Here is a 14,695-nt window from a genome sequence, read left to right as displayed (position 1 = left end):
GAAGAAGAAATGAAGAAGAGGTCTGATCTTAAGCTAACTAGGAGGGAGAACGTCCTGCGATCTGAACCAATGAAAGAAATGATTTCGACACATAAGGGTTGTTCTGTAAAACAAGATGGTTGTAGACATTTGATAGCCAGCAGTGCCACACATTGTCCCACACAGAGAACAAAAGCATTAGAGCTACCTTCAGCTATAAAAACTTGAATTGTGTTGATCACTATGGTTACCGGATCTGTCCAATGAACAAGTTCCATGTAGCTTTTGTAATAGCAACCAGTGCGGATGCAAACAAACTAAAAACAAGAATCTAACAAAGAAATATTGTATCTATAATTCAAACCAAACCAAAGCAACAGAGGGTGTGATCATGACGGTCGGTGTGTGTGTGTGTGTGTGTGTGTGTGTGTGTGTGTGTGTGTGTGTGTGTGTGTGTGTGTGTGTGTGTGTGTGTGTGTGTGTGTGTGTGTGTGTGTGTGTGTGTGTGTGTGTTGTGTGTGTGTACTGACTGTGTCCGGAGGGTGAAGGCTGCACTGGTGATTGAGGTAGGCAAGTTGAGTCCTTTGGTGATCTCCCTCCACAGTTTCTTGTTGATGACCTCCACCAGGCCGCCCTTCTCGGTCACCAGCCTGTAGAGCATGTACAGATCCAGGACCTGCTTGGCCATGATGGGAATACGATTCACCGGAGTTCCTGTAACAACACACACACACACACACACACACACACACACACACACACACACACACACACACACACACACACACACACACACACACACAGGGGACAGGTCAAGAGACAAAAAAAATACAATACACACAACAGGTGTTATATCTCTCCAACAATTAAATGGCTGTACACTGTCGCACTCGTGACATCAGATATTCAACTGTTCTTGAACCATTTCCTGCTCGTTTCTTTAGTTTTTGACATTTTAAGAAAAGAGCGCACTTCAGGCCACCATGTCGTTTACTCTTAAAAATGAACAACAAGCTGATTTAACTATTTTTTTATCAACGAACCACAGCGGATCAGATTGATGGTGCTGACATGTAATGACATTCAACATCATCCGAAACAAGGCTGATGCAGTTGCTTCGTTCACACCAAGAAAACTGTCTTTGTCTTCCAATGGACAAAAAAAGTTGGAGAATGGTAAAGTTTGAGAAAGCACACATGGCAAAAAGGAAACTAGTGTGACCTTCAGTGGAAGAATTGATCAAAATTCAGAGATTTGACTCATTTAAACTCATTTATGGGTTGTTGAAAGAAACCTTTCAATTGAGGAAGAGAGAGCTGAAAACTTCTGGATAATAATACATAGTACATCTGATGGCTATTTTAACTTTTCTTCATGAAACTTTAATAATTTTGGTCAGTAGAGGAAAATATTTAGAGTGTTTGACTAACACAAATGAGCATTTGGCTGTTTTCTGGTCTTAAACTGGAGAACACGAGTGCAAATGATTTATGATACACAATAATATAATGTTTGTATTGATGATCAATGTACTGATTTGTCCCAGCAAGGATACTCAAAGCCTTTATTAATCTGTTTATCATCATATCGCAACAATACGTGATTCTAAATAAAGCACTAAACAATAAAGCAGAGTCCCACCTTCAACGTCCTTATTTTTCATATTAAGGTCACTTATCAGTGTGGCCTACAGATGGCGCTCTCAGATATTCAGAGAAGACTTGGCAGACCCACCCAATAGCAGTGGCTCTGACACTGTAAACATCTAGTACTGCTTTTTCAGTTGTGAGCACATGTCTGCTGTCTCCCATGCTGGCCGTTGGCTCGCTGATCTGATTAGATCAGCCGGGAGGCAAGCCGTGAAACCAGCAACGCTTCCAGAGATGAATCCTCTTGAATAGCCAGTTTGGCTCCCGGCTGATCAGTTTGGCTTTTGTGTACCCAACATGAGCAAATACAAACAATCCACAATTTCCAATGAAGTTTCTAGATGAGAGAAATGCGTAGCGTGGGGGGGAGGGGGGGTATTATAAATGTTGGCACGGCCATGAGGATGGGAAGGTAAACCAATCCATCCCCGGGCATTGATACAACGTGTACCTTCTCGTTATAGCCTGGGAACGACGAGGGGTTGTGTGACCATAAAGTAATCATCTCTGAAATGAATAAAGACCCCACCCATGTGAGTGAAAGATGAGTAGATGGTGCTGTGTCATATGTCAGAGAGAGATGGGGGTGGGTGATCATCCTCTCTTTATCCAACTATTCGGAGCTGCCTATGACACAGGCTGAAGATAAAGAGCGGAGATATAATAGAGCACGGTAAGAATTTGAATGGATAGGGTGCACTTTAATGAGTGCGATCGAATGTGATACACTGCGGCAGTGTTTAGGGTCTCAAAAACATGCGCAGTGACATACCTCTTTTTTGCATGAAGCTGAAGAGGTCATCCAGGAACTCCTTTCTCTTTGGGTCTCCATCCAGTTCATACAGCTGTGGAGAGGAAGAGGAGGGAGACAAGATGAATTTGCAGGAATCTTTTGTATAAATCAGGGAGCAACAAACATTTGTAAAAACAACATAGTAATACTGAGACCAGGGTGTTCTGCTATCACAACATCAAATATCAATACACAAAGATGCATCGACCACCGAATTGAAAATAATCTCGCTGTTGCTGCGACAACCAGTGCCGCAACGCGCGAGAGTAAGATCACTACATTTTCTAAACAAAACAAAATCTGGTCATTCAGCTTCTGATCATAAGAAAAGATGACGGAGAGAAAAATAGAGGAACGCTGTGGAGCGGTGAAGGTTTGATGAGAACCTGATGTGGGTCCAGCTGCTAGCGGGGCCCGGGGCTCCGGAAAGTTCAGTGAAAGTTAGCAGTAAAAGTGAGGCGCCCACTCAGGGGAGTACAGTGAGGCCATTGAGCTTGTGGTTGTTTTTTTTCAGCCTAGTTTGCCAGTGCGAGAATGAAATCGTGTCTTTCTATTCACACTTATTGCCAACATTTACTTCCTCGTATGTGAGCAAGCAGCAGTTCAGTTTCAGGATCTTCAGTTGGGTTCACACGTCTATCAACAAGCCTATATCAAACATAAGAGTATCAAAAACTGCACATCAAACAGTGCCTTAGTGAGGTCATGCAGTTTCATAACGTGTTATTGAAAATAGAAGGCTGTGAAACACAATGTACAACTAAGCACTACCAAACAAAACCACCGAAAACAGAACCAATGCAGCGTATTGTTACTACACAGCAATCATAACAGCCCACAGCCAGCAACAAAGCCACTACTTACCGTCATGCGACACACTCCAGTGTAGAGCGCTTGATATCACATCAGCAAATCACTCAACTCGGCACAAAACGGATGCAAATAGCAAGCAGGAGGAATATCTTTTTTGTTTTTGTGCGATATTAAACTGCATCTGTTCGGAGTTTTGAAAATACAACCAATAACTCTAACGTCACAAAAAAAGGAATAAGGAGACAGGGATGTTATCAGTACCACAAACCAGATAAAATGTATACCACTGGATACACATGCTTACAGTGTCTCACAGACTAAATAAAAACACCATAAGAGTGAATTAGAAAAATTGTGACGACCTTTTTCCCCATTATTTTCCATTGTTTCATCCAGCGAGCAGTTAACCAAATGATTCAGATATTAAGGAAATATAATCGATAGTTGCACTCCGATATACAAAAGCTGGTAATATTCAGTTTACTGTAATATGAAGACTTTTCATTGTTATCCCGTAAGCCGTGTTTCCATGACATCAAATTTTCAATTAACACTCCTAAGTGTTAAAACCCATTCGAGGAGTCCAGTGATAGAAAATAGCCCGTCGTTTGCACACTGAATCTGATTCAGTCTTACTAACCAACTAACTGCGAAGCTACTCTGCCACCGTATTAACACTGAAAGTGAGCAAAAGGCCTTTAGCGACCAGAAACTGCAGTTTGGTTGTGAAAAATGTCGGCTTTTTCTTTCGGCACCCGCTCAGAGAAAACACAAATGATGGGCTCGTCACACGGTGGCGACAGAAGTGGGCCGCTACCACTAACAGACTGTCCTTCACTGTGGCATTCAGCCATCATTAGTGACGCCAAGCTGCCATAGGATCTCATTATCTCGTTGGCAGTGGGAGAGCAGAGGGGCGGGGGCTCTCGGGGTGAAGAGGTTTGAGGTGGATGCTGCGGTGGGGGATGCCAGCTAATGTACCGCCTGCTGGAAGCAAGGGGGAGTTTTAATTACAGGATGCATGCATTTCGTGAAGTGCCGCGCCATAAATCTTAGAAATTACCCCCTCCCCGGCTCCCATCCCCCTCGTGTTGCTTTATTTGCTCTCTATGCCTCTCTCGCTCTCTCTGCCCTAATCAGACCAATAAATATTTCCCTGGTGGTGTGGTGGGAGCACTCAGGTCACCACTGCCTCCACTCCTCAACGTAGCAGGATCCCGGAAATCTCTAAAATAAATGGTAGGATTCTTTTATGTACACAATACATAACAAAAAAAAACAAAAACAAAAAAAATGGGGAGGGCTTCAGCGGAGTTTTTCGTGAGATGATTGTTCCTTCACGGCCGTTTAAAAGATGTCTATCTGCAGAGTTTTGGTGTCGAGAGGCAGCGGGCTGGTTACTTTCACTGTTCACTTTCACCCTGAAACGACTGGAGGAACTGACAGTTTACAGAGAAGTGTGAACTGTGTTAATGAAGTGTAATATATAAATAGTAAAGCATAAGAAGTCTTACTAATGCATATCCAGTTTCAGGTGTCATTCGGTGTTCTCCGTTAACAGACGTGGGCTCACTATCCTGATTTGTATCAGCGAACATTTGACACATATATTTCTATTCTTGACGTTTGCCTGTGAATATCCAAGATCCAGTGATCACATTATCAAGTAATGCGACTCAGCATATTTAAGTTTTTTCAAGGATAATAATTTGTCCTGGTTTCTATGAGCAGTACAATTTTTAACCTATATAGCCAAATATAAGTCACTGTGTCATTATATGGACTATTGGTGTGCACGAGTCATTGATTATGTTCACAGGAGCTCCAATACTCTTTAACTAATCCTAACAGCTGACCCTTCAAATAAGAAACTGGCTTTTCAATATCATGTTTGAACTACTGTAACTGGAATAAGATTATAATAAAGAGCAATAATAAATTAATGATGAAGGTTTAATCAAATCGTTGAAGTCCTTTTTATACTTTAAATCACGTGTGTGTGTCAGATTTTACTGTAACTCGCAGCTCATAGCAGGATTCATGCAACAATCACAGTGCTGAATGCTCATCCATCTAAATGTGCTCAGGTGAACAGCTGTAAAAAGAACTGCTGGAAGCACAGTATTTATGACAAAATGGTCATGAGGGTAGATAATCTATGTTAGCACTATATTGGCAGAAAGGCTGGGAGTGAAGTCAAACATAAACTGGTGCTTTAACAAGCTGATGAGGCTGCAGCAGGTAAAGAACTATTCTTGCTAGGAAAATCAAACGATTTATGAAAATGTAAGAAAAACTGCACTACACTGTGTTTGTCCAGCTGCTGCACATTTCCACATCACTCCTCATACAATACGTCATTTTAAACACGTCAACCTGCGGTTGTTAATGGAGCTCCATTGTGGAGAGAAACAGATGCAAACAGTTGCGGGTCTGGTGTTTTAGTCCTGAGCAGCTACTGCAGAGGTGACATCATTAGATGGGGACACCTGATTGACAGAAGGCAGCCAATCAGGACCCTGTCCAAACGGCAAGACCACTGCCTCTGGGTTGGTGGGACCCCCGGATCAGCCGTACGGAAGCGCTACTCTGCTGTGATTGGTTGTTTCACTATCAGGCAACTGATGACACTCTGGGCATTCAGAAGGTCTCGCGGCAGCTGTATTGTTTGTGAAACTGCTTTGCTGCTGACGGGTAGTTTTGATTTTACACTCCTGATTCGAACATGAATGGTTACCGCAGGTCTATGTGCCTACCTAAAAGAAAACTGCAGGCAACTAAGTGCATTAATAGGGTTAATAGACATTTAATATACTATAAGACAATTATGAGACAGCAGCATTTATTTTCAGCGATGATTTTTTTTAAACAAGAAAACTAATGAATCAGCTGCTTTATAGACAGACAAAATTATATCATGAATCATGTTTACTTTCTCATCCACTCCTTCAATAAAAGAGTCAAACTTTGTCAGGTTTGACCATCTTTGACTTCTTTTGTTTAATACTGGGTGGACAAGAGTGTCTTGTTTGACACTTTTACGCACAAAGTGCGTTAAATTGTCTGTCGCCTCACAACGTAAAAAACAATCACAGCAAAGCGCCCGCATCTGATCCAATCTAGAACCAACCCTGCCTCTGTTGCATCTGTTTTTCACTCCACTTTATCGTCTTTCCATTTGTCCCCCGACTTCTATCAGCTTCCTTCTCGCTCTGTTTGCGTCTTGTCCTTTCTTAGCTCCATGTATACAACCCTTGTGTACATTATGACCACCTCCCCCACCCCTGCCACTACCATGCACCCTCCCCCTTACATGCAGACTTTATCAGGCTGAGGAGGGTGTGGTTGTTTTAGGCTTATATAGGTTTCCACTTCTATAGTATGTGTGCTGGGGTAGGGGCCCCTCCTGGATTAAAGCTATGCTACTCAGATAAACACCAAGGAACTAGATAAACCACTCGAAACTGGGCCAACTGGTAACGCAGGGTTCACGCCCCTTGTCCAAATCCTGTGGAGCAAAATAACTTAAAACTGCAGCGCTTACTAGAACGTGATTTATTTTTCTGTTCTTTTAAACTTTACTTCACAAAACACCAGAAGGTTTTTAAGCTCTTCAAAACAAGTATCATAAATTATAAAATTGTGTGATGAGTTGGAATAGATCTATTTGTAGTAGTAAACTTACAATTATCACTAAATCTGTTGAGTGTTGTTGTCGGGGCAAAAGGTGACAGTGGAAAGTTAACCAAATGCTGTCTGGTTAAGTGCTTAAGTATGACGATATCAGACTTCATAAACCCAGGTGAACAGGTATTTAATGTTTGACTGTTGTGTGATAGTTTTCCACCCCGGCTGTATGTAGGTCAGCGACAGCCTGTCTGCAGATAAATTATAAACAGGCCTTAGACACAAAAAACAAAGTGGTTTTATACTGCAAATAATCAGGAACCAAAGAGCAGCCGACAAAGTGGTGGTGGTGGTGGTGGTGGAGGAGAACGCTGTAGACACAGAGTGGATGTTTTGTGTGTGTGTGTGTGTGTGTGTGTGTGTGTGTGTGTGTGTGTGTGTTTGGGAGTTGGGGGTGGGGCAGCTCGAAACTGTTAATGAAAATGGCAGTCAGTTGTGCTGGCACACAAGTGTCACATAGCACATAATAGAGGCTTTGCAATTGAAAACCAAAACTGAGAGAAGACTGGGGTATCGACTACATGTTCCCTTACAACTGCCAATTACCTTGTTCACCTTGAGGTAAGTCTGACACACACACACAAACTTGTATGCACTTGTAAACATACACAAGCTCAAAGGAAAAAAGAAATAAAGTAATGCCTGAAACTCTGCTTTCACTCTTTAAGCCCAAATTCATGCTCGCAAGGTATTTCAGGACCGGATGACTCTTCATTATTGTCTCGGTCTGTTTTATTGTTAATCTTCCAAATAAAAATGTCTCACAAAAACATTTATAAAACTGCAAACTTTACGACATACACTGTCTTAACTTACCGCATATTTCAGCTGCACTTAATTTAGTTCTTTCACCTATCTTAAACACAGATTCACTAATATTGCTGCAAAGAACACCCATCAAGTTGTCGTGTTTTATTTTTCACACGTAACCAAACCAAGCAGACATAATGGCGCCCCTGTGTGTGGGTTAAGACAGCATGCTGGCTTTCCACAATCAGAGGTGTGACGTTTGGATTCGGATCTGTGAGTACTACCACTGGCGGTTTAATGGCGCAACAACAATGAGCTCTCCCTCATTCTGTGTTGTACCTTTTATTCGGGACGGTGAGGCGGAATAATGGCGCAACATTCCCGCCTTGAACAGGCTGTGAAAAAGGGGCTTTTGACTCAATTTCCACACAGCAGTCACATGTGCAACAAGTCAGACATGGTGGGAGGGCTCAACTCTTTCTTTAGGCTATTTATACTTGTTTTTCTTTTTTAAACACTGATTGTGTGATGCATTGTGGGCACGGAGGGTTGAATTGACCTTTTATTGTTATTATATTACGTCAAGGAGCCGGTGAGGATGAACAGGGCTGTTTGATTTTGTTACTGCAGGAAACTACAGAGGCTTACGAACCCACCTTGAATGTGATTAGGCTGTTCAGAAGCCCACAGACGGACAACGCTAAGGCATATATTTAGTGGAAATGTTTTGTCTGTATCTATAGACAACCAGGATTACACTGAAAATAATTCCCCTTTAACCCAATACTGAATGAGCAGTTTCACATCATATAAACCCAGGTCCTTTGGTTAATTTTAACACACACACACACACACACACACACACACACACACACACACACACACACACACACACACACACACACACATGACAGTGGGGAATAGAGAGTTGAGGGGGGACACACAAACACATGATCAGCCACATTCAAACATGGCATTGTTCCACACCAAAGCCCCTTTACAAGTGTCATTAACGCACCAAAGCAAACCCAACCAGCAGGACGGGATCGCTTCACAATGTTTTCTCGCAATGAGAATACGGTACGTTGCTGCATATTCAATACATTACACACGATGCAATGCTCCACCTTTGTTTCAGTAAATTACGTAACACTAAGTGACGGGTGATTTATGAAGTGCCCAACTCCGACTTACTTCTCACTAACTGACATGCGATTATCATATAATGAATATGAATGAGGGGTGGGGGGACACTGAACACTTGATTGGTTGGTTCTTATTTACTCTCATCCTTCAACTGTTTACTTATAGGTGTGTGTTTTCACTATTTTGTAAAGCCGGAGGATATTTTAATATCCCAATAGCATGAGAATAGGGCTGAAACTAACAACTACTTCCAGTATCAGTTTATTTCCAGCTGTTTTAACACCATTAGATGTTTTGTTTTGTTAGCTGCAGTGAACAGAAATCCACAGTGGCTACCAGAAGAGGGTTAAGGCTAACTTGATTCCTGGTTTATAAATGTGGTTTATCAGCTGTGAGTTCAAGAAAGTGTGACCTCAGTAAAAACTAAGTTTCTTCTGTATACAGACGAAATTTCCCAGATTGGACTTACATGCAAGCCCGTAAGTCAGTTTTACTGTAATGAAGGAAATACTCGGACTATTGAAGAGATTATCCGATTACCGCCATCACAGGCAGGTCATAAACTGAGTTGATAGCGAAGTAAACATAGCCAGGGTACTGCTGAATCTTCTTACTATTTCAGGCAGCCAAATGTCTTTGTGCCCCGTCAAGAGATTCAGATCGAAGGCACGAGACACTGTGACATTCAAACCTGATTTACAAAACACATGATGTGGTGCAGTAGAGGACGAGAGGAGGCTCAGACTGGCCATATTTGTCCTTTTAAGGATCATTATATTGAGCCTATTATATTTTAGGGTAACCGTTTTACAGATTTTGCTGAGATTAAATCTCTCGTGACAGAATTAGAGTACTTTTAATGACTGGAATGTTTTAGAAAATTAATCCAAATACTGTGAACAGTAAGTCTTCATTTTCTTATCAAGTCGTCCTCTAAATTGAGGAGGGATGGGTGAGAAACAAACATGAAAATGACACACCAGCTGATTTCTGATCTGTTCGTTCCGCTTCACATTTAATCAAAATGAATCAGATTCCTGAAGTGTTCTTGTTTTTCTTTTTCTTTGTTGTTTGGGATTCTGTTTTGCACGACACCCTCAAGATATCATCTGCTAATAAAAAATGTGAGCACAACTGTGACGTCTCCTTTCTTTGCGCTTCTGTGGACAGTTGGACTTTTTTTTTTTTTTTTTTCAACTATTTACATATGAATGATTAAAGCTTTGTTTAAAAAAACAAAGAAAGAAGCTATTTGCTATGTGCTTTGCATTTAACAAATTTGAATTGCATCGAACTGAAAAAGACATATAACACTGAGGTCAGTGATAGTCAGTGATACAGGGAGAAATCTAAATTGAGTAAGAAAGATGTCTATTTAACACTCACAGTGGACCAAGATGTATTGAGGCCACAAGACAGTCAGACAAATAACCTAACAAACATCACACCCTACTTCGATCAAGCTTTTTTTTCTAGAGATGAGGACACATGATTGACAGTATAGATCCCGGATCCTGTTTAGCACGGCCGACTGCCGAAATCCATCAGGGTAACAATAAGTAGTTTTCCTTGCAAAGACCATGCAAATAATAATAATGTTATGCATTTGTGCTGAACAGTTTAAATGCAGTGGAAACGAACCACCACCATTTGGTCTGATATTACGTTGCTTCCATGTGAGTTTTATAGTCATCTGGGAAACAACTTAATCCAGTCAGGTGACAGTTGACAGCAGCGTGACAGAAACTGCACCAACACGTCTCCAGAAAGTGACATCTTCAATGAATCCATCTTTGTGCTCTCTGCTCTCCTCCCTGCTCCTCCCTGCTCCTCCCCCACCAGAACACGATTAACAGCAACAATAGAGCTGTCCGACTGCCGATGCCCTGAACAGTGTTTTATTGACAACCGGGATCAAACATCATAATCCTGACTGACCGGCTGACCTCGTAAATTCAGCTCCATCGATCGAGGATGAGGAGCCAGCAGCCTGCCGACACAAACCACACCGACTGTAACTGATGTCGCATTATCTGCAACTGTCACATTCACCCTGCAAATGACAGAAATGATAAGCAAGTTGGGAAAAAGAGACTGAGAGTGACACGCAAGTTGAACCACGTTTGAATGAGTCGACTGCGGCAGCGTACCAAGCAGAGGTGATTCATAACTACCCTTCGGCTACAATTTGTTAATAATACATGGGCTTGATTTAAAGACTTCAGGAACTTTTGTAATATTTTCCATGCCTCAAACAAATCAGGTTTATGATCTACAAACTTTAACTCTATCCTGGTCTGAGCAGAGATATTATGAGAGTGAAACACATCACCATGTAAATTCTATTTTGCCATAAACAAGAGGTTTCCCTTTTATTTCCAGGTGACATAACTTTCTTTGTGCTGGCAAACACCTCAAGGCATTCAAAGACGTGCCAGAAATTCAATGATCACAGAGGACATTGTTTCTTTATGGTGAGAGGTTGTGAGTGAGGTCTCAGTCTTCCAAAGGATTTTTGTGCTCAGCATTTGCTGGATAGAACTGGATCCACAGTATCCCCCTGCTAATATGAGAAAAAGGTGAGAACCAGTTGATGGAGACGGAACATTAAACCAGAATGAGCACTAACCCACTATTACATGCACACTCGGTTCCTGCCAGCTATCGTCGGGTCAGCTGCCACGGCTTAGAGATCTGGATAAGAATCAGAAATAGCGGTCAGCTTTCCCAGGGCCCTCGAGAGTCTGACATATCTAGCTGTGAGCAATCTGTTCTTACCGCACAGCTAATGAGTAGTATCTCGATGATGGATGCCCAAACTGTGTAAGGCAACGCTGAACAGACGGAGAAGGGAGAAGGAGGGGATATGGGTGTAGCACCAATTTAAGATCATAAAATGACACGACGAAAGGAGGCAGCTAAATAACTCGTACCACACACAGTGTCAGTCATTTGGTGGTTTCCGGTGTTATTTCTCTGTGAGGTATCTTCATATAAAATGTGTATCTGTAAGTCCGCCTTTCCCTAAAAATGACAGAAAGGCTGACCTACATAATCATCTAACCACAGTCTGTGTGAGAACTGGAGGCATTTCTTCAGCACCAGACCCGATGCCGTGATAACGTTTGCGTCTGAAGCCAGGGAGATGAAGACAGAGATAGGAGGGTAGCTGAAGCTTTAGAGGAGGGTTTATAACCGTGCTTGTATACAAACAAGACAAAGAAGATCCTTAAGCTGGCCTGTGAGGACTACAAATGAACCTCCGGCCACGCTGCTGCTCCTCAGTGTGGAGCACCTTGTTGTGAAGAGGCGAAGACACGTGATTGGATGCTTGCACCGTCAATCAGAGTGATGGATGACCAGGGCAACAGGTTTAATGGTTAACAACGGTGGCCTTAAAAACAAAAACATATCGGGCCCACCCAGCGCCACGGAGAGCAAGATAGCTGTCCATGGGTCTCATCAGAGATGCTGTCAATATGTGGATGGGCCGGAGCAACCCCTGAGGTTGTACCCTGCATGGAGCAGCTCTTTCTTCCACTGTAAATATTTACGGATCTGACTTTTGGAAGAATTTAAAACACACACACACTGGACATCCATGTTTGTTAGCCAGCACAAGCATGATTATACAGAATACATCCTGTTTGTGCAAGAGCAGAAACATTGTTAACACTGTCACGCATTAACACTCAGGTAAAACATGAGTAATAATAACACTCGTGTTGGCTCAATTCCCATTTAAGCATATTAGCGTGCACCACACCAGAACTCTGGAATTACATCTAAATGTTATCTTTGTGCTTCTGTCTATGACGTGAAAATATCAGCAGTGAAAAAGGTCCATTAGCAGTTTGGTGTAAACTGTCAATCAAGAATGATCATTTGAGTCTGTGGTGTGAGCAAACACGACTTCCTGCCGTGCCCACACAATCAGAATCAAGGTTGGCTCATCTCGTACAGACATACAGGGCAGCTCAAGTGCTGTCACCAGGGCCAAATGGGACATCATGGATCCAAGCACTAACAAAGCCTTTTATGATACAGTGGTAGAGAAGGGTGCCACGCTTTTCTGCAGGTCTAACCTATTGACCGCACATTTCAAAACATGCAGGTCTATTTTTCCACCGCTTACCAGTCCAGTTTTATTTCACAGCGGGACAAAGAGCAACTCAGACCTTGAAAATGTGCGGCTAAGTATCCTTATCTACGTTTGACCTATTTCATAATTGATTCTTCCAAGAATGAAAGCTTTCAACACGCACTACCTTTTCGGAGGGATCTGATGGCAAAAGCGCTAAATGCACTGCTTTTGTTTCAATGAATGCCTGCCACTGGGTCCCTGTATGAAAACATGTCACTTAGGGTTTTGTTTGCTGACAGCTCGAACCATTCAGCGCGTTTTTCGATGTCTCCACTTACACTGAGACACAAGGTTCCCTATACAGGGACAAAAAGAAAAAGAATGAGATGGTATGGTATTGTTCCTTTAGAAAGGAAAAAGGGAGAGATCAGAAAATAGATTCCAACATAATGGTGGCAAAGCCAATGAAGAATGTGAGGCATTTGTTTGAGTTTCCCAGCTTACATGAATCATTTCCTCATAAGGCTTAAAAGTCATGAGGAGGCTTGAGGGAGTAATCATACGCGTAATCAGGGAACCTGTCCTTTTGAATTTTAAAATAAAATGAATAATCTCCATCAAACAGCCGAAGAAAAAGACAGGATGAAAGAGCTTGCCTCAGCCTTTACACAATCTTTGTTTACATTCCTGCTCCAGCCCCCTCTCCTCCTCTGTATTGAGTGCCTGCCAGTTTTCAGAATCCCAATGGCTGGACTGTTTCTGACATCAGCTCCATGCAGCACGCTAGGAGTTGGACACGATTCAAATGCTCTGCAGTCAAAATGAGCATTTACTACAAGCTCCACTTGGCAGTGGTTCAAGAGCACAGCGCTAACTGACTGACTTTTTCCTGTTCCCCTCAGTCATACCTACCCTTTCCCCTCCTGTGCCGGCCCTCTTCCTCTCGACAGGGAGACTTTAACAGGGCTGCCTCGGCTTTCTTGTTGCCTTTTGTTTTCATGACATGAACAGGACCCATTGACCTTGCGCTGTCGATTTGTTACACACAGATCTCTGCACACAGAGGCTTCTCCAAGCGTACCAAAACTAATTAAATGAAAACTTTGCTGCGCTGATTTATCCAACCTTTGCAGACTAGAGTTATAATGAGTCTGCGGGGGGTTACAGACTCTGCTCAGTATCGGACTAGGGGTTGCAATTCACCGATTTATAAAAATTCAAGATACTTTGGTGCTCTGGAATTACTGTATTCTTAAATAATAATGGTTTAAATCCAAACAAATAGATTTTAAAAGGTCAATAGTGTGTAAAATATTGATCAAACCGTGCAAAGACACAGTCAGATAATCAGTTATTCATTAACAGTAAAAAGACCAGCGGATTTGGGGATCCAGGAAGTGCAATAAGCTGAGTTTTAAGTACTATTTCACTGCACTTCTTCATAAAACTATTAACAATGTGTCATGTGAGCGGAGATGCAAAAACAGTGACGAAGAACATTTCGAAATTTGAAATACTTTTCACAGCAGTCAGTTTTGCCTTTCAAGTTCCTATAAAATGAAAAGAAAACCTCTTCATACAATGCTACAGCACAGATCAAAAAGGTTCTCTGCAGTGGAATATAAACCCAATGAGCACTTATGAAACAGCTGTATCAGCACAAACCTGATGGGCAATCCCAATAAGTGTCACTCCCAATTGGCTCTCGTTCAAGCCGCACTTCCTGTAGTGACTCACAGCCCCTCCCCCGACTAATGTGTGTGCGCGCGCGTGTGTGTGTGTGTGTGTGTGTG

At 42.2% G+C, this 14,695-nt stretch overlaps 1 protein-coding gene across 2 annotated transcripts in view; it reads right to left on the bottom strand.

Moving 5' to 3' along the window:
• arid3a (AT-rich interactive domain 3A) overlaps positions 1-14,695 on the bottom strand; it is a 38,621-nt gene that overhangs the window by 3,778 nt on the left and 20,148 nt on the right. For both annotated transcript variants that reach the window (XM_069702348.1, XM_069702349.1), the window contains exons 4-5: positions 2,402-2,474; positions 510-693 (exon numbers count right to left, since the gene is read on the bottom strand). In XM_069702348.1, coding sequence (XP_069558449.1) covers positions 510-693; positions 2,402-2,474 — 257 coding nt within the window. The remainder of the gene's footprint in view (positions 1-509; positions 694-2,401; positions 2,475-14,695) is intronic.

Source organism: Brachyistius frenatus, unplaced genomic scaffold, assembly GCF_029030835.1.
Source record: "Brachyistius frenatus isolate BFR_SWC_R1_liver_20210118 unplaced genomic scaffold, ASM2903083v1 Contig_41, whole genome shotgun sequence".
Taxonomy (NCBI): Eukaryota; Metazoa; Chordata; class Actinopteri; family Embiotocidae; genus Brachyistius; species Brachyistius frenatus.
This window is presented reverse-complemented; position numbering and strand designations above follow the sequence as displayed.